The following is a 24,541-nucleotide window of genomic DNA, read 5'->3' as shown; positions in this document are numbered from 1 at the left end:
AGGCATGGTACAATGAATTCAAGGTAGGGCAGAACTACCATATGATTTCAATTTTTTTATTTTCTTGGCTTAATGTGTCATCTTTATTTGTTTATGTATGTGTTTTCTTTTCAATAACAAAAAATTGTTCAGAAAATATTCAAATTCGGGTGTTCTTAAAATGTTTATTTCAACGTATGTATCTACAAAATCTAGAGTTTTTGTAGCGAGATAATCCTTTAGAAATATATAGTACATGATTTTGAAAAGAAGTTTTGACCTTTCATTCAGTTATCGCGTTTTTCAATCATTTATTCAAAATAAATGCAACAAGTTGTTTGATTTTTTATTGTTTTGATACTAATTCTGACATTACAAGCCAAACAGGTAGACCTCTATACTTGCAATTTTTTCAAAGTTGACCTACCTTCTCTTCATTGTACCATGGAGTAAGGTACATTTATTCTCTTTTGCAAGGAAATTGAGAAAAGTAAACAGACGGTATTCCTGCAGAAGCTTGCAACCAATCAGCTGAATTGTCAAAACAAACCAATATGTCCCCCATTAAAAGAATTAAACGAGAGGAACCATCACCAATTTCACAAGTTATATAAATAAAAAGGAGATTGACAATAAAATAAAAATATGAGCAATAAAAGGAAGCTAGATTGATGTATTCCGCGGAATCCTTTAAACCTGTTGTTAATGACATTTGTCTAAAAATGTTTGAAATAGTCTTTTATTTTCTTATTACAAATTAATATTTATGTTTTTCACATTTTGTAAAGTTGTTCTCCAAAAACAATTAGTCTTGCTAATTCCAAAACAATATTTTCAAATTGAAATCACAAAAAGAAATAAATAAACAATAGAAAACATTTGATTGAATGTCGATCAATGAGAAGAAGAAGAGTTGCAAGTGATTGCAAGAAGAAATTTGTCCAGCAAGAATTTGCAAACTTTCACTGAAAGAACTGTCAAAATTTCACAGCATAGTCACAGTTATGTGACGTGAATTGTTCGCAAACATCAACAGTTTTTCATTTTTTGTTTTTTACGAGAGTGACCATTGATATATTAAAAAATTTAAAGGGTTTTTTCAAATATAAGTAGATTTTTATATGTTTTGAAATGCGACGTAATTCGGAGGTTGTTATAATTGGCGTTTTTCAAAAACTTTTACGAATTTAAATAATTTTTCATTCAACATTTTCTATTCTAAAATTGGTTCGACAGTTCATTGTCCCAGCAGCTGTGTCGATGCATCTACATATATTTTTCTACCATGGTCATGGCAGAAGAATACAGGTAGATGCATCAACGCTTTGGAGCATTGATATGTCAAAAAAATTTAAATGTTTTTTCAGATATAATTGGATTTGTATATGTTTTCTTATACTACGTCATACGGAGGCTAATATAATTCGCGTTTTTCAACAATTTTTACAAATTTAAATAATTTTTCATTCAACATTTTCAATTCCAAAATTGGTTTGACAGTTCATTGTCCCAGCAGCTGTGTCGACGCGTCTACCTATATTCTTCTACCATGACCATGGTGACTGCTAACTGTGCTGTTTCCAATAGAAAGAAACAAAATCTATTTTCAAAACAAAAAAATCTTTTTAACTTAAATGTCTTGGTTCCACAATCTACGACGATCTTCATTCCTTTACTTTAAGATCAGGATTTAATTAGAAAGCACATTCTTTCTTTATTTTCATTTTCTTTAATTTGACAAATTATACTTGTATAAAGCTAATAATAAAACTGCATTGCATTGCATGACTTAAGCCAGTTAAAAATGCATTTCATGTATTCTCACCTTTAATGTGTGCTTCCATTTTTTTTTTATTTCAGCCTTACCATTAAAATATGCCACAATGACCTGAACTTTTATTCTGTTTTATCTTCAGTACCACAATCGAAAATATATTCAGTTTTCCAAGCGATATGGCATCTCTCACTTTTAACCCCTAAATTGTTGATTTTGTCATTTCACTACCCTCAGAACTGGTGTCCATTCACAGAATATTTTTATTTAGAAACAATTAATATTGTACTCATACAACACTAATTCAATTAAATTTGAAAGCGGCAAAAACTCCACTAAACGCAATGTATTCTACTCTAATGTAATTAATAATATCCATCCGAATAAATTACGTTTGGGAAAAACGTATCGTGTCTACCAGAAAATCTCTATATTGTAATATTTTTAAACATGAAAACGAAAAAAATGTTCCCCTCTTTGTTTATCAATGGTGAGCATAGTTATAAATAAGAATAATTGAAAGAAAAAAATAAATATTAGCATCGTTTTTAGCTTTGATTGCGCTGTGTACAATACCTTATTTGTTCGTGGGGGTTGAGGCTGGAACAAATTCGAAAGTTTTCGAGCTCACTGATCGGTTTATAGACGTACGCCATGAAGGCCAATGGCTAGTAATGTTCTACGCTCCCTGGTGCGGCTATTGTAAGAGAACTGAACCAATTTTTGCGTTAGTGGCGCAAGCATTACATGCCACCAATATACGTGTCGGCCGTTTGGATTGCACTAAATATCCAGCTGCGGCAAAAGAATTTAAAATACGCTCTTATCCAACTATTATCTTTGTCAAGGGTAATATGGAGTACACCTATTCGGGCGATCGTTCTAAGGACGAATTAGTAGATTATGCTCTGAGAATGAGCGGTCCGCCGGTACAATTAGTTACACGAACAGAAAGTGTGGACATGCTCAAGGGTTCACATACCATATTTTTCATGTTTGTGGGCCCCCAGGAAGGTGTTGTATGGGATACGTTTTATGTGGCAGCTGAAAATTATCAGGAGCATGGATTTTTCTATGCCACTTCTGCAGATGTTGCTGCACAACACTTCGAGTTTGAACACTTACCAGCAGTTATCGTTTACAAAGAGGAGCAGCATCATTTTTATCCACACGCTCACAAAGCCCATGAAATGGATCCCGAATTGGTTAATGAGACAATTCATCAATTTGTTAATGTCGAGAGATTTGTGGCCTTTCCCAAAATAACTAGATTTAACATAAATCAATTATTGAAAACGAAAAAGTACCTTGTGGTTGCTGTCGTAGAGGAAGACAAACTAAGTCAAATTGCAACGCATGAACTGGAATTTCGTGATATGGTAGAGACTGTTATTAGAAAACATCGCGACCGCTATCATGACAAATTCCAATTTGGATGGGTATGTATAAGCCGATTCGTCAAAGTAACTTAAAATTGCTCACCAATGCACATCTACTTTCAGATTGGAGATCCAAGCATTGCACATTCAATTATCATGGATGAAATGCCCACCCCTCACATAATTGTTATAAATTCTACAACTCAAGAACACTACCTGCCTGACGATGATCCAATGCAAATGACACCACAAGCTTTACATATATTCCTGGAAAGCATTCATAATGAAAGTGCAATCGCATTGGGTGGTGATACTTATTTTGTACGCTTGAATAGGGCACTATTCGAGGGGAAGAAGGCGCTCATTGAAATGTGGCGCGGCAACCCCGTATTAACATCAGTTATATTCGGTCTTCCGTTAGGATTTCTTTCATTAATTTTGTATTCCATCTTTTGCGGCGACTGTCTGGTTACCGAAGAGGAAGAAGAAGACCACGAAAAGAAGGAGTAAAATATCTGTAGATGTGTTTATCGCTTAAATAATATGTTTGATATCAATACTACGCTACTAAAGAAAACAAGTCGTTACTCTTCCATAATGCCGATACATTTTAAATCTGGTGAATCTATATTGATTTTTTTGATGTTCCCGAACGACTAGACCCATCTATAGAACTGACATTTTAGCATTGTGTAATACAGACTTCAACCAGAAAGGTGATCATTATGACAGATGTACGTCTTAAACTTTGTATTGCGAGCCAACTAGTTCATTTAAACTACTACTGTATCCAACTTTCTAGTCCAATTTTATGTTTTATATATTTCATATCAATGGAAATCTCTTTATTTTTTACGAGTATGTTTTTATTTAAAAAAAAAAAAACTAAAAACTTAATTACTTGTTTAAACGAAAGTTTTGCAAATAAATGGTTACTAAGCTAAGAGAGTTGCAATGAATTTTTCCTTACAAAAATAATAGAAGATAACTCAGCCCCCGTTTGGGATTATGATAATAATGAACCAAATGTTATGGCTAGTTACCGCCAATAATCAGCATCCATAGTCATCATCATCGTCCGAATCAATTGCTGCACGACGTCTATCGTACTTGACAGTGCTCTTACTTTGAGGCATCTGTGCATTTACGCTTTCTAAAATGCTTACAAATTGGGCATCATCCAGTTTTCCCCTTAATTGGCCGGTCTGGGCCATTCTCAAAACCATATTTTCGAAGACTGCTGCCTTTTCGGGCTTACTAATTTTTAACGTGTTTACTGCAAGAATATAAAATTATTATCCCAATTTTTTCCTTTAATAAAATGGAAACACATACGTCTAGCTCTAGCTTGTTGATCAAGGACCTGAGAGAGAATTGCGTGTTTCATTTCTTCCTGTTGCCGCATTTGATCTTCTTGTGCCTTTTGTTTTTCTGCAGCATTTCCGCCACCACCTCCACCGCCCTATATTTAAATAAATAATAATTAACAATTATGGTTATTGTTAACATTTCTGTTAAATGTACTATGAAGAACTGCAAACCAAGACTTTATAATTAATTTGTTTAATTTTAAATAAGATTCATAATATAATTTTATAGTAGTCGAGTATAGCAGTTTTTGGAACCGCCCATGGCCCTTAAAATGCATTAATTGAAAATAAATAAAAAATCGCCAAAAAAAAACAGATTAGCAATGGACTATACAATATGTTATTGTCATGGATGAACCTTTTGGTAACAAACATGCTTCTCGTGTATACCAACATACAATGTACCAATAATGAATCTATTTAACTTGAGAGTTCTCATTGTGGATCACACGGAAAACCCAGCAAATAACAGTCCAAATAGTCTACGTAATTAAAAATTCTAATATTACCAGCAGTTTATATATTGAGACACAAGTTTCAACTATGCACACTATTTTTATTTCCATAAGAATGACTCATCCCCAATTATTTATTGAGTAGTATTTGGGCTAGGGCCAAATTTTCATACCGGAGATGAACATGGAACATATTTGGAACTGCAAATGTCACCTTTGTGTTACATTTTGTTCTTCTTTCCAACATGTGTGTCCCCAAGCTAAATCAAAGGTGATTCTTGCCGGTTAAATCATCACATCTCATGGCAGAGTAAATAGCGATTGAGTGCACATTTTCATTAAACATTTACTTACATATTGGGATTGGAGCTGTGCCATACGCTGGGCACGGATTGCGTCCAAATCATCGGCCATTTTTCCAAATTTATAAAATATCTGTCAGCAGCGTATTATTATCCAAATACTAATTTAATCTCATATTGTCTAGGGATGACAGCGGGTAAAAATAAAGCACGTTGGCCACATATAGAACTTAGTGATTGATGTTCTTATTTTCATAATAATGGTACAATAATGCAGGTAGATAGATCAACACAGTTATGCCATGTTTACGTTAGAACTTTTTGTAGGGTTAACCTACTTTGAGAGGATTTATTTGAAGTAAAAGTAATGGATATGACAATTTAAATCCAAATCCAGTGGGTTAACCCTCATATATATAAACGTACTTTTATGGTAGAAGAATACGCTTGGGAACATTGATATATCAAGAAATCTTGAATGTTATATCAAATATACGTAGATTTTTATATGTTTGCTTGTACGATATTATCCAGAGGTTATTATAATTCGCGTTTTTCAACAATTTTTGCAAATTTAAATAATTTTTCATTCAACATTTTCAATTCCAAAATTGGCTTGACATCTTGAATTTAATACAATGCAAATATGTTGAAAAACACATTTCATAGGTAGGAATCTGATATGAATATGCATTCTATCGAAATTTATGAATTTTACTTGTTATTGTACCATAGTATTGCCAAAATACGTTAAATGTACACACATACATACACTGTGTATATGTTTTGACGGAATGGGACCATATCACCATTTTACCATAGTGGAAGGTGAGTATTTTAGCATACGGCACCATGGTAGAAGAATATATGTAGATGCATCAACGCTTGGGAACATTGATCTGTCAAAATTTTTAAAATGTTTTGTCAAAACTAAGTTGATTTTTATACATTTTTTTATACGACGCAAATTGGAGGTTTTATGATATGCATTTTTCAACAATTTTTATAAATATCAACAATTTTTCATTCAACATTTTTAATTTCAAAGTTATGCTAAGAACACAATTGGAGCGAACGACGATTTTCGCCGCATTAATTCGTCGTATGGAACACAATACCGACGAAATTATAAAACAGCTGATGAAGTTGTTTACTTTTCGCTCATTTGTTTGACTACAATGAATCAGAGAATTGTTAAAATAATTAACATAATGTATATTATAGTAAAAGCTTCTTCTTCAGTCGCTTCTTCACTCAGGCGCAAGTACACATATAAATAAACAAATTAATTATGTTTTTTTTTATACGAGTAACAGATAGTAGAGTGACCATAACAATTATTATATTTATTAAAACACATAAAATCTGTACAAGTATGACCACCTTGTACTGTTTTGTTTGAAATAGAAATAAAGCTAATTGAGTTCGCGGCGTCCGACGAAATTTTTGATTGTGTGCATTCACATATGTTTTTTTATTTTTGATGACGAACATATGCCGCGAAAAATTCGTCCTTCACTCCAATTGTGTTCCTAGCATCACAGTTCATTCATTCAGACAGTTCATTGTCCCAGTAGCTGCGTCGATGCGCCTACCTGCATTTTTCTACCATGATACGGCACGTCGGGTATTAGGTGGCCTTGTCAAATGTTACAAACCTGTCGGCGTTATATCACGTATCAGGCTCCACAGTCTTATTTATACCGGCACAGCGTCTTTTTTTGCAGAAAATTTTGCTATTGAATAAAACTTAATTAGAATTTACAATGGCGGCATCTTTAGATGGAGTGTTTCCAGCAACCTTACAAGAAAAAGTGAAAAATTCCAAACTGCTGGTGGTTGGAGCGGGCGGAATTGGATGTGAAATCTTAAAAAATTTAGTTCTGTCGGGTTTTCCCGAAATCGAAATTGTAAGTTAATCATATTGGAATCATAGTTGTGGACCTATATTAACTTGTGGATATTTTGTAGATTGATTTGGATGCCATCGATTTGAGTAATCTAAATCGGCAATTTTTATTTCACCGTGAACATGTGGGTAAATCGAAGTCACAAGTGGCGAGGGAAAGCGCTTTGCAGTTCAATCCGGATGTTAAAATAAAAGCATACCATGATAGCATAATGGCGTAAGTAGATCCCGATCGATTTGATTTAATTGACAATAAACATTTATTTATTTTAGAACGGATTATGGCGTAAATTTCTTTAAGAAATTTGATGTCGTTTTGAACGCTCTTGATAATCGAGCTGCTCGTAACCACGTAAATCGAATGTGTTTGAACGCAGAAGTGCCATTGATAGAGAGTGGTACAGCTGGTTACAATGGTCAGGTTGAGCTAATCAAAAAAGGATTGACGCAGTGTTACGAATGTACACCAAAGGCTACTCAAAAAAGTTTCCCCGGATGTACTATTCGCAATACACCATCCGAACCCATTCATTGCATCGTGTGGGCCAAACACCTTTTCAAGTGAGTATTATTTGAAATCCGGTTATTTTGTATGTCTTCTATAGCGCCGACGTAATTTCATTGGTTGTTTTATTTGTAGTCAGCTATTTGGAGAAACCGTTGATGACGAAGACATTTCACCAGATGTTGCTGATCCTGAAGCCAAGGGAGAAGTTGATGAAAATTCGAAAAACGATCCTGAGAAGGCAGCCGACGAAAAAGTTCCTGGTGATGGTAATGTAGTACGCGTTAATACACGCCAGTGGGCTAAAGACAATCATTATGATGCCCAGACATTATTCAACAAATTCTTCTATGATGACATCAAATATCTCTTATCTATGTCCAATTTGTGGAAAACGCGCAAGCCTCCGACACCCATTAAGTGGGACAGCCTTCTATTAAAGCAAGACGAAACCGATCAAAGCTATTCCCGTCAATATCACAAGATATGGTCCTTAGCCGAATGTGCAGCTGTATTTGCCGACTGTTTAAAAAAGCTCAAACTAAACTTGGAAAAAATGGATCAGGGCGATTCCTTAGTATGGGACAAGGACGACCAACCTGCAATGGATTTCGTTGCTGCTTGTGCCAATATACGTGGTTATATATTCGAAATTGGCCGTAAATCTCGATTTGAAATCAAATCCATGGCTGGAAATATTATTCCCGCTATTGCAACTACAAATGCTATCACTGCTGGTGTAGTTGTTTTGCACACATTTAAAGTTTTGCAAAATCAATTGGACAAGTGCAAATCTGTATATATGCGTCTTAGACCAAATCCAAGGAACCAATTGTTGGTACCGGAGAAATTTTTAACGGCTCCAAATAAAAATTGTTATGTCTGCGCCGCTGAGCCCGCAATACATTTACGCATCGACACCAAACGTGTTCACATCAAAGAATTTCGTGATGAGGTTCTTATTAAAACTTTGAATATGGTAAACCCCGACGTTATTGTTGATGCCAAAGGTGTTGTTGTAATTTCGTCAGAGGAAGGTGAAACCGAATGTAATGAAAGTAAACTTATGTCTGAAATGGACATTGTCGATGGGGTTCTATTAAAATGCGACGATTTCTTCCAAAATTACGAACTGAGCATTATAATTGTGCATATAGACGCAGAAAGGGATGAACCTTTGTTCGAGGTTATTGCTGATCCAAATCAACTTAAGCCCAAGGAAGAAGAAACAGTAAAAACTTCCGAGAAAGAAAATGGCAAGACGGATGACGTGTCAGATGGACCTTCTACATCGAAGAAAAGCAAAATTAACGAAGTATTGGACGATGATGATGACTTATGCTTGATTGAAGACGACGATGACCATAACGTTTCAAAACCTACCGACAAGTCCGCGACGGAAGAGGTAACAGAAGCTACTGATAAGTTGCAAGTAAAAAGTCCAGAGAAACCCATTGCCACCAAGCGGAAGACAACAACTGTTGATGATGATATAACCGAAATCCTAGATTCAGATGAAGAAGACGGACCAACTCAATCAAAACGCACCAAGAGATCTGAACCGGATGAGAAAGGAGTCATTAACATTGATTAGCTAGAGAAGAACTCGGTCATTCATTGAAAGTAAATCTTTAACATACCTACAAAGTTAATATATATTTAATATTATAACTTTGATAATTTCATTACAAAATATATTTAACAGATACAACATACATATACTGAGATGTGACTTAGATATCGGGGTATTTATATGCATGATTTATTTTTTAAATTTATTGAGTCTTCTTTTTAACATGTGAATGGACAATATCCAATAGTTCATGTCTTAAAATGTGATCACAAATAATGGCTAAGAACGCCGAAACTCAATATTTCTGATTTGACTCTAAACCATGGTAGAAGAATACAGGTAGATGTATCAACGCTTGGGAATATTGATATGTCATAATTTTTTGAATGTTTTGTCAAAAATAAGTAGATTCTTATATGTGTTCTTATACCACCCAAATCGGATGTTGTTATTATAGAAATTTTTTAACAAGTTTTACAATTTTCAATAATTTTTCATTTAACATTTTCGATTCCAAAATATGTTTGACAGTTCATTGTCCCAGCAGCTTTGTCGATGCAAACTTAGTTGTCAGATGGCTTTACTGGCCGACTTTTTATAGGCCCATGGTATAATTAATAAATGGTAGCAGCAAATCCCAGCTGGTTTGACTCAATCACGGCCCATTAAAGAGCTGTTTTACTTCTTCGAACTGTCCAAGGTAGATTTACCTTGGAACTGTCAAAATTTCTTCTGAAGCGAATAATAATTCGCCATTGTTGATCTTTTTGTATCGAATTTGTAAAAATCTACGAGGAAAAAATAAAGTAAAACATACGAAACAAAGCACACGAGCATAGTAATAAAATTAAACAAAAGGCAAGACGTTTCAATGAAAATACTTTTGGCAATTTGTACTCCTTTTTGACCTTGCGTACTTTGGAATGGAGAAAAAAATCGCATTTGCCCTAAAATTTTTAACAATTGTTACTTTTAACACAAAAGTTCTGCAAAAGAGAGTTACTCAAGGGAGGATTCTTTTTGGACAAATTTCTTCTTGCAATCATTTGCTATTCTTCTCCTTCCGGTGATTTATGTTTGGGTAAGCACATTTAAAATATATTTATTTTAGTAAACACAAGCCTAATTACATAGTCTTCCGACTTAATTTAAATTAGTTTGTACTTCATTTATTTTTATTGCATCGTTTTTCATAAATCAGCTGAGAATAAAAAAGAATGAAACTCTCAGAAAGAAACTACTCGACAGTTACTTCAGGAAAATAACCAGACAGGCCTATTGTATAATGAAAGTTTGTCATTTTTTTCGCCGAATTCCAAATATAAACAAATGTATTTTGACGGAATGGGTGAAATCAGCTGGGCTAATCGGACGACCTATTTAATGGGCCTTGTCCGTTCCCTTATTTTTTGAGCACACCTAAATGAGAACTGTTCTCTCTTCTGCTAGTTTTAATACTAAAAAGTACTGGAACACTACTTAAGTTTATATTCTATTCAAAATAAATATAAAAATAATTCATATTGTGGATAATATTTCAAGTAGATAAATATATTATTGGTGGATGTATGATAATAATAATGAAACTATGGAACTAAATGCCAAGACATCTAGATTTAGTTCCGATAGCTTCGTTTACTGAACATTTTGTTTGAACTATTTTGTTACGGAACGGCAAAACTCAAGTTTGTGATTGATTTTATTTTGTAACAAGAGGAGGTAATTTAGCTGAGAAATTTTGTGAATTATAATGTAAATAATTTGTTGTGTTTTTTAGTCGAAATAAAGATGTCTTTGGTTACAAAAATTTTCTCGGGTTTTGTACCGCAAAAGCTTACGAGTGTGCTGATAAACAATATCAGCCGTCACCAAAATGCCCGGAATTTTCACATGATGTTAAAACCTCTACCTTCAATATGTTCGAATGTGTCAAAAACTCCGATGGCTCTAGAAGCAACATCGCCAACATCTTTAATTACTGGAATGCAACGTTTGTTGACTCCAGTCTCAACAATCTTAAATCAAGTGGCTGGTTTTAAGGTTAAAGGACGACTAAAGAGACGTTGCAAGGATTGTTACTTTGTTATCCGCCAACAGCGTCATTATGTCATTTGTCCAACCCACCCGAGACATAAACAAATGTCAATGAAGAAACGTGATTATAAATCCTGGATTCTCACTCACGCTACACAATCTAAAGTAAGGCCATATTAGAATTTGACTTGTTATGCTATGAATAAAATGTAAAAATACTAAAATGTGCAAATACTTGGTTTTGCTGGCGACAATACTCGCGTAGTTGATGGAGGCTGATGAGTAAAATTAGGGAAATAGTTGAGAAATCAATACGTGTTGTTGTGACCATGGTAGAAAAATACAGGTAGATGCATCAACGCTTGGGAACATTGATATGCCAACAATTTTTAAATGTTCTTTCAAATATAAGTAGATTTTTATACGATTTCTTATACGACGTCATTCTGATGTTATTATAATTCGCGTTTTCAACAATTTTTACAAATTTAAATAATTTTTCATTTAACATTTTTAATTCTAAAATTGGTTTGACAGTTCATTGTCCCAGCAGCTGTGTCGATGCGCTTAACTATATTCTTATACCATGATTGTTACTCCATATGAAGACCATCAGCTGATGTTTTAGAAAAGCGGGATTTCCAAAGATTAGTCTGTAAGTTTGACTGCTTATTAGCGTTAAGACAATAAACAAGTTAAAAAGCAGTGAGTTCGGCCGGGCCAAACTTTGAATACTCTCCACCATTTGGAACGAATTTGGAAATTTTCAAAAATAAAATCCTTAAAACATTCTGTTAAAATTTTAAAAATACCGAATATAGCCGTTTATTGGGGTCTATACGACGTGCATTGTTTGCAACTAGCCATTACCATATTCAAATTTGAAACTTGAAATAAACGGTGAATAATGTAGCTAAAATCATCAAAATATCGTATATAGGGAGGTACCGTTATATCGGAGCTGTGCGAAGACCTGGCCCAGCATAGACAATTTTCTGTCACAGGCTATAGCATCCATTACTAACGTCAAATACGATATCTCAAAAAATTTCGGTGGCTATTGTACCTAAACTCGTCAAAATACCGAATATAGGGAGGTACTGATATATAGGGCCTATACGAAGACCTGGACCTGCATAGGCAAATTTCTGTCACAGACAATTACGAACTCTAAATACGTAAATTGAAACAATTTCGGTGAATAATAACTCTAAAATCATCAAAATACCGAATTTTGGGAAGTACCGTTATATGGGAGCTATAAAAAGGCGTGGACCTGCACAGACAATTTTCTGTCATTGGCTGTAGTATCCATTACGAATCTCAAATACCAAATTTGAAACAATTCCGGTAAATAATGTCGCTATAATCATAAAAATACCGAATATAGGGAGGTGCCGTTATACGTCGTTTACTGTAAAGCTATTATTCGTTCTCTTCCTTAAGTCAGCGTAGGGCAGTGACTGTATCTCCTTCTTCTACGGTAATCAATGTTGGGATAAGCTAAGAAACCTTATCAAAAGCATGGTACAATAAAAAGGTAAGGTAGTCATCTTGGCTTAATATGTCTTCTTGATTTTTTTGTGTATGCGTTTTGTTTTTAATAACAAAACAATTGTTCGGAAAACATTCAAATTCGGGTGTTTTCAAAATGTTTATTTCAACGTATGTATCGACAAAATCTGGAATTATTTTAAATTTAATTGAAAATGATAGATGACAGCGTTACCTAAAATTCGAAGTATTCGATCGGCAGTTTTCGCAACACAAAATGCATACAATGATTTATATGACTGTTACCCAAATACGTCAAGCGTATATTTCAAAATTGAAAATTTTCAAAATTGACAATGGAACATTTCCTGTGCTGAAATTAGGAATGTATGAAAAAATATGTGAATGTTTTTTTGAAGAATATAACAATTGCATGGTACAATGAAATAAAGGGAACCTCATTTCAAATTAGCATTCCCAGCTTTGCATTTTCTGTAATTTACCTCGTCAAATTTTAAGGCATAAAAACCCGTTTCCATTTCTGATTTTGTGTGTATACAATGGATTTATGAATATAGATTTTGACAATGAGATTCATGGTACAATGAAGAGAAGGTAGGCTAACTTTGAAAAAATTGCAAGTATAGAGGTCTACCTGTTTGGCTTGTAATGTCAGAATTAGTATCAAAACAATAAAAAACCAAACAACTTGTTGCATTTATTTTGAATAAATAATTGAAAACAGCGAAAACTGAATGAAAGGTCAACACTTCTTTTCAAAACCAGATTCTATATATCTCTAAAGGATTATTTCGCTACAAAAACTCTAGATTTTGTCGATGCATACGATGAAATAAACATTTTGAAAACATCCGAATTTGAATGTTTTCTGAACAATTTTTTTGTTATTGAAAAGAAAACACATACATAAACAAATAAAGATGACATATTAAGCCAAGAACATAAAAAAATTGAAATCATATGGTATCATAGCCCTACCTTGATATCACTGTAGCATGGATACATCAACGCTTGGGAGCGTTGATATGTCAAAAATTTTTAAATTTCTTTTCAAATATAAGTAGATTTTTATATGATAAAGATCTTTCATACATATCTTTATCCGCGTTAACCCTTATAATTGACGAATCACAATAAATTGAACTATGGAACTATTACAGGCCAAGTCACAAAACATCTCTCATACGAGAAGGCAAAAGAAGTGTCTTGTCTTCAGCATTTATTTTTCATTTTTTCATTTATTTATTTATATGTTGCAATGAAAAAGCCATTAGGCCAATAAGTATCACAACTATCAGAAAACTACAAAAGTGTACTCCAAAATAAAAAAAAAAAACATCTTAAAAATATTACATAGTGTATCTTAAAGTAACCTAAGAAATCATATGTAAAATATGGACAAAAAGGCTCCCCAACCAATGAAAATAAATTTAAGTCTATTGCTGGTAATAAAAAAAAAAAACAATATTGAATCAAACGATACAGTATCGTCAATATCATTAACAAACAAATTGTTAACCTCCATTTGCCTCTACAAAGTTTTCAAACATGCGGCGAAAAACACCGCGGGAAAACGAGAATTGTCGTAGCTCAGCTGGAAGCTGATTCCAGATTCGTGCGGAACGAACTATGAAAGATCTTTCATATAGAGACGTAGAAAAATGAGGGAAAATTATTTGCGTATTCCTAGTAGACCGAGAGAACACTAGCCGATCTCGCTGAAAACCGGGAAGATTTAAACAGATACATTTATATAGAAATGAAACCACGCGTTGTTTAACAAAAGTAGAGAATGACACTCCTAGAAAGAGGACTGCATGCGCAGAAATATGGTCAAAACGACGCAAATTATAAACATATCTTACAATGATGTTAAAAAGTTTTTCTAATTTCATTAAATACTCATGTGTTGTACCAGAAATCACTTCAATGCAGTAGGAAATTACCGAAAATAACATAGAATGACCAAGATTTCTCTTTACAAATAAGGGCAAATAGAAATCAGTTGAGTGTAATTTTCGTAGCATATTTATAATTTTGGGGTACAGTGCATCAATATGCAAAGAAAAATCAAGCTTGGCATCAAGAACAACACCTAAACAATTTATGCGGTCAACAAAATCCACCACTACACCATTAACCTGTATATTAATACCGCTATTCAGTCGGCAAGGTGAACCAAATGTCATTGCTTTTGTCTTAAAAACATTTACTACTAGATTATTATTTCTCAACCAACGTGAAATATTACCTAATGTTGTATTTATGCTATTCTCTAGTTGAAAGTCTGATTGACCTTTAAAAAATAAATGAATGTCGTCCGCATACATAAACGGATGACAGTCGCAATTAGTTAGAATGCTACTAATGTCATTGACATATAAAACAAAAAGAAGCGGACCTAAAATTGAACCTTGAGGTACCCCGCTGTAAATATTACGTAAGCTGGATGCCTCGCCATTATATGAAACATATTGAGAACGTCCAGATAAATATGAAGCAATTAATTTACAAGAATTACTGTCAAATGCATATAATGAGAACAGTTTCTCAATCAGCATTGAATGATCCACACAATCGAATGCTTTCGAAATATCCAGCGCAACAAGAACACCACTATCACGTCCATCAATTGTCTCTCTAATCAAGTCAGTTAAGTCTACTAAAAGTGAAGTAGTGCTGAGACCACGCCTAAATCCATATTGATAATTAATCAAAAATTTATTGTCATCTATAAATGATTGAATCTGCATCCTTATGAGATGTTCAGCAACTTTAGAAAGCGACGGTAGTATACTTATAGGTCTCAAATTCTCAATAGTGTTCCTTCCTTTATTTTTGGAAATAGGGAAAACCCTAGCAATTTTCCAGTCATTTGGGAAGGTCGATGTTGTAAACATTGTATTAAAAATATAGGTGAAATGTCTAGAAATATATGGATAGATTAATTTCAAAAATTTAATGGGTACTCCATCAACACCTACAGACTTCGATTTGACCTGCTGAAAGGCTTCAAATACATCTATCTCGAAAACACAATTAAAAGAAAATGTATGACATTGTCTATCAATATCTGGAAAATCAACAATAACATTACCAACCCCATTTTCTTGAGTAAAATATTCATTCAAAACATTAACATCAAAGTCAGTTGAGAGGTTGACGTCCTTGTCAACGATACCACCGGCATGAAGTTGTCTCCAGAGATGAGTAGCATTTAGTCCATTGAAAATTTTTTCATAATATTTTTTACGTTCCTTTCTAAGAATAGACTTAGCTTTGTTTCTGAGGGTTCGATACACCGCCATATTTTGCTGCGTAGGAAATTTTAAATAATTTTTGTACGCCATATCACGCAAAGAGATCGCCAGTATTATAGATTTACATTTCAGCCACGGATCCAAGGAATGTACAACACGTTTTCTAACGATAGGAACATATGAAAAAAGATTAGCAATAAGCAACTGGAGAAACGAAAGCTGTAAATTAATATCAGATGTACTATATAAACTACTAAAGTCAACATTGACGAGATAATCAAGCAGACCGTCCCAATTTATATCATTATAGTTCCGAAACTCAAAAAAATGTTCTGCTGATGTCAAATTTATATTAGTGGTACCAAAAATTAAAGAATGGTGAGAAATAGAAGGACATTGGACTTGATCAGAGGAGATAAGAGAACAGAGGTGACTGCAGGCAAAAAAATCAATAAGAGAAACAGAATCAGTAGCAATATTAAAATGGGTAGGCAACGAGTTATGAGTAATTGATATACCAAGACGAAGACAAACATTCCTCATTTCAGACGATTTGGAAATGTCGAACAAGTTACAATTAAAGTCGCCGACAACAATTATAGATTCGTATCTGGACAAAATATCTTCATGTATCTCCTCAAAGTTATGAATATTACCATGTGGCAAATAAACAACACCAAAAAGGACTTTACTTAAACCAAAAATAAGTTCTATAAATAAAGACTCGCAAACTCCAGGATTTTCAGAGCGAAAAACCACCTTATACTTAATATTTTTTAAAATATAAATACCTACACCTCCTCCACGAGCGCTAGGTCGGTCATTGCGGACAAATGAGTAGCCCGGAATCGCAACAGTTTTCGACGAAACGTAAGGTTTCAACCAAGTCTCGGAAACAGCGAACAACCCAAAACCACTATCACAAATAAGATTTTTAAGCTCACAAAGGGTGGTATTATATATGGACGGACGCAAACTATGACAATTTAGATGACCAATGGACATACAATTTGAATATTGACTCAATCTGTTTTTGAAAAAAGACGAATTACCAACAATAGGACCGAGGTTATTTGAAATCATTGGAAATAAAAATAAATATTATGCTGGGGAACTTAATTGAAACCGAAATCGAGATCAAAAGGAGATTATATATTAAAATAATTATACAACAAAAGAAAAATAGAAAGAAATCAAGGAAAAAAAACATATTCAAAGAAAAAAAAAATAATAATAATAATATGAAAACTAATTCAAAACAAGAAAATTAATATAACATTTGACTCAGGAAGAATCCTTAAGAACTACTCAAAAATTAATTCAAATAAATTTTTCAGCTATGATTCCATAATGCCTCACAATCATCAATTCTAAGAAACCGTTCATTGCCATCCGGAAGCAAAACATTAACTCCAGGCTCATCACCATTAACTAGTATAAATTTTGTAATTTTCCCTTGGTTTCTAAGTTGTCTGCAAACATACATTAACCTGGCAGAAGCGGGAGTCAGGTGATCGTCTATATACACATTCGTTTGTAGATTTCCACCAATAACAGCATTCAACTTAATAGGAGGACCTCGACGGTATATCCAAACTTTCTGCAAGCTAATTGAATTTTGAAAGGTCTGGTTCCATATTTGATTTCAATTGCAAAAAGTACATTTTTAAATAAATAAAAATATTAAGTGTGAAACATGGTAGAAGAATATAGGTAGACGCATGGTAGAAATACCAGGTAGCAACATAGGCGAAAATTACAACAAAGCAACTTTTTTAGAAACTTGATATGTCAAAGTTTTAACCAGGGCGAATTTATTTGAAGTATAAAATTTGGGGCAAATTGGTTTGCACCAATCAGAACTCTTCATTCTGAAACATTGAATAAGTTTGTTTTGGTTTATTCATATGTATATATTAGTTGAGATTAGTACATTTTTTAACATATAAACTGAAAATACTACAATAACTGGAAGTGTATACGTATTATACCATCAGTCATATCGCTAGAGAAGGTCTGTATAATTCCATATGACCAAAATGTATCTGATCGAAATAACGCCTCGGCGACCCGTCCGTCTGTCTTGCTGGTGCGTACGATAGCTGTAGAATGGATCATCATCCAAACATAGTGCATCGCAATATTATTAACAAACATAATGCGGAGATGGGCAATGTCGTCCCACTCCTTCCGGTTTCTCCCTCACGACATTTTTTAACAGCACAGAATCCAGTGCGAAAATACAAAATATATGTTATGTTATCACTTATTTTGTATTCTCTTAATAAAATAAATAATTCTCCTTGTAGCATTAGATATAGGTTTTTAAGAAATGTGTAAAGATTCCAAGTTATCCTTTTGTATTAGAATTAGGGTTGATGTTTTGCCATTAAAAGTGAGTAAATAAATAAATGTACATATATGCGTGGAACTACGGTGGATCCATGGTACAATGAATTCAAGGTTGGGCAGAACTACCATATGATTTCAATTTTTTTATTTTTCTGGCTTAATATGTCAACTTCATTTGCTTATGTGTGTGTCTTCTTTTCAATAATAAAAAAATTGTTCAGAAAATATTTAAATTCGGGTGTTTTCAAAATGTTTATTTCATCGTATGCATCGACAAAATCTAGAGTTTTGTAGCGAAATAAACCATAAGAGATATATAGAATATGATATTGAAAAGAAATGTTGACCATTCATTCAGTTTTCGCGGTTTTAAATTATTTATTCAAAATCAATGCAACAAGTTGTTTGCTTTTTTATTGTTTTGATAGTAATTCTGACATTACAAGCCAAACAGGTAGACCTCTATACTTGCAATTTTTTCAAAGTTGACCTACCTTCTCTTCATTGTACCATGGGTGGATCTATCGGAATTGTGTACAATATAAAGGTCCCCACTGTATTTTAATGATCTTAGTCACATTTACCCACGGAATTGTTTCAAATTTGGTATTTAAAACTTGCAGTAGATAGAAATCCACTTAGTATTAATATGTCTATATAGGTTCATGTTTTGGTATGACTCCAATGTAACGGTTCCACACACTTTATTGGTATTTGAAATCTTTAACTGCATTCTCCTACCGATCTCAGTCGTATTTGTAGTTTAAAGTGGAACATGTTTGAATCCAGATACTTTTGTATAAAAATGTTTTCTTAGGTAATGGTGGAGGGTATTCAAAGCTCGGCCCGGCCGAACTTAATGTTTTTATACCCTCAGCCATATGGCTAAAGAGGGTATATATCATTTGATATGGTCAAAACCTGCCTAGCCGAAATAACGGTTTTAGACCCTAGGTCTCTTTGAACCAAATCCGTTTTAGGACATTTGGAGTCGATCTAGCGATGTCCGTCCGTCCGTCTGGCTGGCTGGTGCGCACGATAACTCTCGAAGGGAGTATCCGATTCGGTCCTAACTTGGTACATCGTAGTATTTTTGTCAAACTTAGATCGAGTTCGGAGATGGGCAATATCGGTCCACTCTTCCTGGTACCTCCCCCACAAAAGGTCAACATTTTCATTGAAAATAATTTACCGCATATAAAGATAACGGATTGTTGGATTTTCTTCAAACTTTGCAAATCGTAATATTTGCATTACCCCAAGATTGGGTGGGAGAATGGACAAGATTGGACTACTCCTTCTAGTACCTCCCCCACCCTGGTACAGTGCATGGTAATAATTTCATTGTACAACTTATGCCCGTTATATACTTTGGGTTGAAGTGATGAGAACATATTTTGGCGTTTGGGTTTAAAGTGATCCCACAAATCGCACTCCACTTCAACCTCTTCGTCTCTTCCTTGGGTACATTGAAAAATGTTGCTTGTCGTTCACTATCCTTTCTTTTGCAAACAGCACAGCACCTCATATTCTGTTTTTTTTTTATTTAAATTATATCACAAAATTTAATTTTTATATTTTTGTGTTTATTTTTTCCTCTATGATGTTTGAATTTCTGTTATGTATTTCTACGGCGAATTCGAATTACAACAACTTGTTTGACATATCAAGTTGACTACAGCTGGCCTGAAAGGGTTACCTTGTAATTCTACCATGGGTAGACGCATCGACACCTTCGAGAAACGTCGTATAAGAAAACATATAAAAATCGACTTATATTTGAAAAACATTTACAATTTTTTGACATATCAGTGGTCCCAATCGTTGATGCATCTACCTGTACTCTCATGGTATGAACACGATTCTCTTTAAATTTTTCTGATATTTTGGATACGGGAAAACGTTTCGAGTAATTACTTAAAAAGTCTTGTACATAATGGAACAGATCTATGTTTTCACCACACGCCATTGATTCAAACGACGCCGTCATGACCCATCCATTTAATGGGCCTTGGACGCCGTTCATTAACTTAACTCCGTCAGAGTCAAGTACAGCGCCTTGGCATTGCCATGATACTGTGTTAAAACATACACACATGTAAACAACATTTTCAAGTAAACAAATCTTATTTGTTTCTTTTTTTGCGGCACATTGGTTTCTAAACGTTTATACACTTCTGTTTAAAATGAAGATTGCCGTAGAAGGCTGCGCCCATGGTGAACTCGAGAAAATATATGAAACTATTGCCGAAATCGAGAAAAGAGATGGTATAAAAATAGATTTGCTGCTATGCTGTGGCGATTTTCAAGCTACCCGTAACATGGAAGATCTACAAACCATGGCTGTTCCCACTAAATTTCAACATATGTGCTCTTTTTACAAGTAGGAAATAAACCGATAATTGATTTCAAATAATAAATATAATCCGATTCCTTTTCTAGGTATTACAGTGGGGAATTACGCGCTCCTATGCTAACAATATTCATTGGTGGGAACCACGAAGCTTCAAATTATTTACAGGAATTGCCATATGGAGGTTGGGTGGCTCCCAATATATACTACTTAGGATATGCTGGAGTGGTACGAGTCAATGATATTCGAATTGGTGGTCTGTCCGGCATATACAAGGGTAATGACTATTTACGGGGTCGCTTCGAATTTTCTCCCTACACGGAAAACACAAAGCGAAGTGTTTATCATGTTAGACAATTAGAAGTATATCGTTTAAAACAACTATCGGGAAGAATTGATATTTTCATGTCACATGACTGGCCGAAAGGTATATACAATTATGGAAACAAAGAGCAGTTGGCGCGTTTTAAACCATTCCTGCGCGAAGAAATGGATAGGGATCAACTAGGCAGCAGACCTTGCCAAGACCTGTTAAACATACTTAGACCTTCGTATTGGTTTTCTGCCCATTTACATTGTAAATTTGCCGCCTTGGTGCTGCACAGTGAAGCATCTATGGAACAAAATGTTGAAAAGCAAAGCACAATGTCACATCCAGAAGAAGATAAACCTAAATCTAAAATAACAAAATTTCTTGCGTTAGATAAATGTCTGCCGAAGAGGAGATTTCTGCAGGTTCTTGACATTGAATCGGAAAATCACACAGATGATGAGGGTCAACTACGACTAGAATATGACCTGGAGTGGCTAACGATACTACACCTGACAAACCATTTGGTAAATGTTAAGGAAAATTATTACTATTTGCCAAATGAAAAAAGTGCAAATGGTGAACGTTTTCAGTTTACTCCAACTATGGATGAAATGAACTTCGTTAGACAACGATTTGAGAATGATTTGAAAATCCCAGAAAACTTCTGTCGTACTGTAGAAGCATTCGACCCGTCCATACATTTGAGCAAAGGATACCATTATGTGCAGCCGAAATCTCAAATAAATCCCCAGTCACAACAATTTTGTGAAACTTTGGGTATTGATGATCCCCTTAGCTTAGCAATGCTGATTGGTGGTCATGAGTTAAGTCATTCTAGCACACTAGATAATACTGAGGATTCCGCACTTAATGAATCCATTCCTGACGAGCATAATTCTAGCCTTAATACGTCTTCTAATTCTTTAGGAATCGCGTCAGCAAAGAGTCCATTAAAACGTAAAAGCAACAGTGGATTATCACTACCAAAACCAAAATTATCAGGCAATAACTCTATTGAAAATAAGGAAGAGTTAAAAATAGATGACGAGATTGAAGTTGAGAGCGAGACGCATATAAATATTGAGGGTGAAGTGGTCAATGATGATCACATGAACGCACATTCGCCTAAGGAAACGACAGAAAATGTTTCTACTGAGACTACAACAATAGTCAATTCAACTAAACCTCCTATAAAGAAATTTAAAAGACGCAATCAAGACATTTATGTGGACAAGAATGAGGAAGAGGAATTATGAAATAAATATGTTTAAATATATGTATTTAATGAAGGTCCATAAATTATTTTTGTAAATAAAAAGTGAAGACATAAACAAAATCAACTAATTATAAAGGCAGGACATAATAAAGACTATGTTATAATGAAAACAAAGTTAGATAGATTTGAGAGAAAACAGGCCTGGCAGTTTGTAATCTAAATTTTTTCAGTAAATAAAAATACGAAAACTTTTCTATTTAAATCAGGTCCTATAGGCAAATGTATTTGTTATTTTATTAAAATTATTTTGATTTTTTTGTACTCAATCTTTATATGGTTGAAAAGAATACAAGGACAACTCAATCTTCAGTATTTATGAACTTTATTTCCAATATTATGTTGGATTCCAAGTGCATATTCACGTGAAAAGTTTGAAAAAAGTGAGTTTTCGTAATACAGAATCTAATGCAGTGTATTTGATTCCAATATCCCGCTTTTGTGTTTTTAATGCAGTAAATATAATATTAGTGTCTAATAAATAGGTATTTTATTGTATTAAGGAGAAACTACAGTCGAGATACATACAATTCTTACCAATCTCAATGTACAGCTTAAAATTTGATGGTTTATTGTGAGATTTTAGATGTTAGTAAGTTAGGCAAGGCTTCTCGACAGTGACATTACAACACTGGTAAACATCTTTTTTAAATATTATATTAGTGTCCTTAATATTAGATAAGAGTTATAGGCATTTTTGGTTTACATGCAATTAGAACTATTTTAATTTTTCTATTAACCGTTTCAATTATTGCTTATACAGGGCTATAAGCCTCTTTGGTATACATAAAAACCGTTCGTAATAACGCTTCATGTGGATCCGTTGTATCACAGTAATATGACACAGGAGCTGGTGTACGTCTTAGCTTTAATTTTGGTTTACAATCTGTGTTACATTCGCCAGACTTCTCTAAGATGTCAGGATGAATTGTTTCATAAAACGTACATGATCTGGGACCGAGTCCAGGAACATCAGCATCATAGGGTGGCGCTAATATATCAAAGAATGCTGCAACCCCACCCACTGCCGTAATTTCGTGATAATTTCTTTCTGTCGGTGTCAACAGAGAGCACCCCATATCCGAAGTAACAGTAACAGGTTCTTCTTGAATAACATCCACTTCCTTAATGTGTGGTGCAGTCTCATTCCAAGCATCACTGCTGGAGTTAATGTCTTGAGTATATGTTTGAATTTTGAGTTTACCATGGATGACTTTCAATAGACCATGCATGCAAGGATGATCATGCAACGGCATAGTATAACCACCTCTCATTATAAAAACGCTCATCGACACAGTCTCATCTTCGAATATATGCATATAAGTACAAGGTGCATGGCCAGGAGTTCGATAGAGGCTATCTTTAAGCAGTTTTTCCTCATCGATGAGAATGTCTCTCTTAGAAAGTTGATCTGTCAAATGTTTCAAAATCAATAAATTATTTTTGAGAGAGTTCTGATTTTTGCGATCGAATGTCTTCAGGGCCTGTCGCAAAATGTTTCCAAAATGGGAACTCATAGTAGACGTTTACGGTTAAGCATGAAACCACGTACGTACCGGTTAATAAAACAAATTATTATGACAATAGGTAGTGATGCGTAAGTCGATTTTTCACTAATTGATTGTGGGAGCAAACCTAGAGTATGTTCACATTGAATCCCATTATATGATGCACAGGGTAAAGGTGTGAGCAAGGAAGATGTCGCATGGTAGAATTTTGGATGTCGCATTTTGGAAATAAAATTTTTGAATGAAAAATTATTCAAATTTGTAAAAATTAAAAAAAAAAAAAAAAATCATATCATAACAACCTCCGATTGGCATCGTACAGGAAATCATGTGCAAATCTACTTATTTTTTGAAGAAACATATTAATAAAATTTTGACAGATTAATGTTCCCAAGCGTTTAAGCATCTACCTGTATTCTTCTACCATGGGTACTCGCATCGGCAAATTGCCACAATAAAATAAATTTTGTGGAACCATTAAATGTCAAAACTGGCACATAAGGCGAAAATAGATTCGCCTTGAGGCCTAAAGTTTGCGGCAAATTTGCTTCAACCAATCACAAACAAGATGTTTGTTTACATTGCATACCTTGTCTCATGGTAGAAGAATATAGGTAGACGCGTCGACACAGCTGCTGGGACAATGAACTGTCAAACCAATTTTGGAATTGAAAATGTTAAATGAAA

At 34.1% G+C, this 24,541-nt stretch overlaps 6 protein-coding genes across 7 annotated transcripts; 4 read left to right on the top strand and 2 right to left on the bottom strand.

Moving 5' to 3' along the window:
* The first annotated feature begins 1,967 nt into the window (after positions 1 to 1,967).
* LOC131806864 (protein disulfide-isomerase TMX3-like) lies at positions 1,968 to 4,080 on the top strand. 2 transcript variants are annotated; one of them, XM_059131667.1, is made up of 3 exons: positions 1,968 to 2,243; positions 2,294 to 3,192; positions 3,256 to 4,080. In XM_059131667.1, exons 1-3 carry the CDS (start codon positions 2,204 to 2,206, stop codon positions 3,640 to 3,642), a joined length of 1,326 nt encoding a protein of 441 aa, XP_058987650.1. In that variant the 5' UTR covers positions 1,968 to 2,203; the 3' UTR covers positions 3,643 to 4,080. The 2 variants fall into 2 exon arrangements, with proteins under 2 accessions (XP_058987650.1, XP_058987651.1); XM_059131668.1 differs by having other exon boundaries at positions 1,969 to 2,243; positions 2,306 to 3,192.
* Positions 3,977 to 5,470, bottom strand: LOC131806865 (programmed cell death protein 5-like). Its single transcript, XM_059131669.1, has 3 exons — positions 5,312 to 5,470; positions 4,468 to 4,594; positions 3,977 to 4,408 (listed from the first exon to the last, which is right to left on the bottom strand). The coding sequence occupies exons 1-3, from the start codon at positions 5,369 to 5,371 to the stop codon at positions 4,185 to 4,187; spliced, it is 411 nt and encodes a 136-aa protein (XP_058987652.1). The 5' UTR covers positions 5,372 to 5,470; the 3' UTR covers positions 3,977 to 4,184.
* A 1,471-nt stretch (positions 5,471 to 6,941) lies between these two features.
* Positions 6,942 to 9,388, top strand: LOC101894526 (SUMO-activating enzyme subunit 2). The gene is made up of 4 exons (XM_005176862.4): positions 6,942 to 7,169; positions 7,231 to 7,385; positions 7,442 to 7,729; positions 7,809 to 9,388. Exons 1-4 carry the CDS (start codon positions 7,026 to 7,028, stop codon positions 9,265 to 9,267), a joined length of 2,046 nt encoding a protein of 681 aa, XP_005176919.2. The 5' UTR covers positions 6,942 to 7,025; the 3' UTR covers positions 9,268 to 9,388.
* A 1,419-nt stretch (positions 9,389 to 10,807) lies between these two features.
* On the top strand, positions 10,808 to 11,512 carry LOC101894685 (uncharacterized). The gene is made up of 2 exons (XM_005176863.4): positions 10,808 to 10,965; positions 11,024 to 11,512. The coding sequence occupies exon 2, from the start codon at positions 11,035 to 11,037 to the stop codon at positions 11,458 to 11,460; it is 426 nt and encodes a 141-aa protein (XP_005176920.1). The 5' UTR covers positions 10,808 to 10,965; positions 11,024 to 11,034; the 3' UTR covers positions 11,461 to 11,512.
* Positions 11,513 to 20,465: 8,953 nt separating this feature from the next.
* On the top strand, positions 20,466 to 22,569 carry LOC131806881 (lariat debranching enzyme-like). Its single transcript, XM_059131712.1, has 2 exons — positions 20,466 to 20,790; positions 20,850 to 22,569. The coding sequence occupies exons 1-2, from the start codon at positions 20,594 to 20,596 to the stop codon at positions 22,327 to 22,329; spliced, it is 1,677 nt and encodes a 558-aa protein (XP_058987695.1). The 5' UTR covers positions 20,466 to 20,593; the 3' UTR covers positions 22,330 to 22,569.
* A 135-nt stretch (positions 22,570 to 22,704) lies between these two features.
* LOC131806882 (2-aminoethanethiol dioxygenase) lies at positions 22,705 to 23,958 on the bottom strand. The gene has a single exon (XM_059131713.1). The coding sequence runs from the start codon at positions 23,861 to 23,863 to the stop codon at positions 23,102 to 23,104; it is 762 nt and encodes a 253-aa protein (XP_058987696.1). The 5' UTR covers positions 23,864 to 23,958; the 3' UTR covers positions 22,705 to 23,101.
* Positions 23,959 to 24,541: the final 583 nt, after the last annotated feature.

The sequence above is a fragment of the Musca domestica genome, unplaced genomic scaffold, assembly GCF_030504385.1.
Source record: "Musca domestica strain aabys unplaced genomic scaffold, Musca_domestica.polishedcontigs.V.1.1 9, whole genome shotgun sequence".
NCBI lineage: Eukaryota > Metazoa > Arthropoda > Insecta > Diptera > Muscidae > Musca > Musca domestica.
Note: the sequence above shows the minus strand (reverse complement) of the source record. Positions and strands in the feature narration are given on the sequence as shown.

Excerpts from the sequence above, each read along its gene's own strand:
- LOC101894526 (XM_005176862.4), top strand. The coding sequence starts at position 7,026 with ATGGCGGCATCTTTAGATGGAGTGTTTCCAGCAACCTTACAAGAAAAA. Across the intron at positions 7,170-7,230 it reads GTTTTCCCGAAATCGAAATT|ATTGATTTGGATGCCATCGA; the intron begins GTAAGTTAATCA and ends GATATTTTGTAG. Across the intron at positions 7,386-7,441 it reads TACCATGATAGCATAATGGC|AACGGATTATGGCGTAAATT; the intron begins GTAAGTAGATCC and ends TATTTATTTTAG.
- LOC131806864 (XM_059131667.1), top strand. The coding sequence starts at position 2,204 with ATGAAAACGAAAAAAATGTTCCCCTCTTTGTTTATCAATG. Across the intron at positions 2,244-2,293 it reads CCCCTCTTTGTTTATCAATG|CATCGTTTTTAGCTTTGATT; the intron begins GTGAGCATAGTT and ends AATAAATATTAG. Across the intron at positions 3,193-3,255 it reads ACAAATTCCAATTTGGATGG|ATTGGAGATCCAAGCATTGC; the intron begins GTATGTATAAGC and ends ATCTACTTTCAG.
- LOC131806865 (XM_059131669.1), bottom strand. The coding sequence starts at position 5,371 with ATGGCCGATGATTTGGACGCAATCCGTGCCCAGCGTATGGCACAGCTC. Across the intron at positions 4,595-5,311 it reads CACAGCTCCAATCCCAATAT|GGCGGTGGAGGTGGTGGCGG; the intron begins GTAAGTAAATGT and ends ATTTAAATATAG. Across the intron at positions 4,409-4,467 it reads TCAACAAGCTAGAGCTAGAC|TAAACACGTTAAAAATTAGT; the intron begins GTATGTGTTTCC and ends ATATTCTTGCAG.
- LOC101894685 (XM_005176863.4), top strand. The coding sequence starts at position 11,035 with ATGTCTTTGGTTACAAAAATTTTCTCGGGTTTTGTACCGCAAAAGCTT.
- LOC131806881 (XM_059131712.1), top strand. The coding sequence starts at position 20,594 with ATGAAGATTGCCGTAGAAGGCTGCGCCCATGGTGAACTCGAGAAAATA. Across the intron at positions 20,791-20,849 it reads CATATGTGCTCTTTTTACAA|GTATTACAGTGGGGAATTAC; the intron begins GTAGGAAATAAA and ends TTCCTTTTCTAG.
- LOC131806882 (XM_059131713.1), bottom strand. The coding sequence starts at position 23,863 with ATGAGTTCCCATTTTGGAAACATTTTGCGACAGGCCCTGAAGACATTC.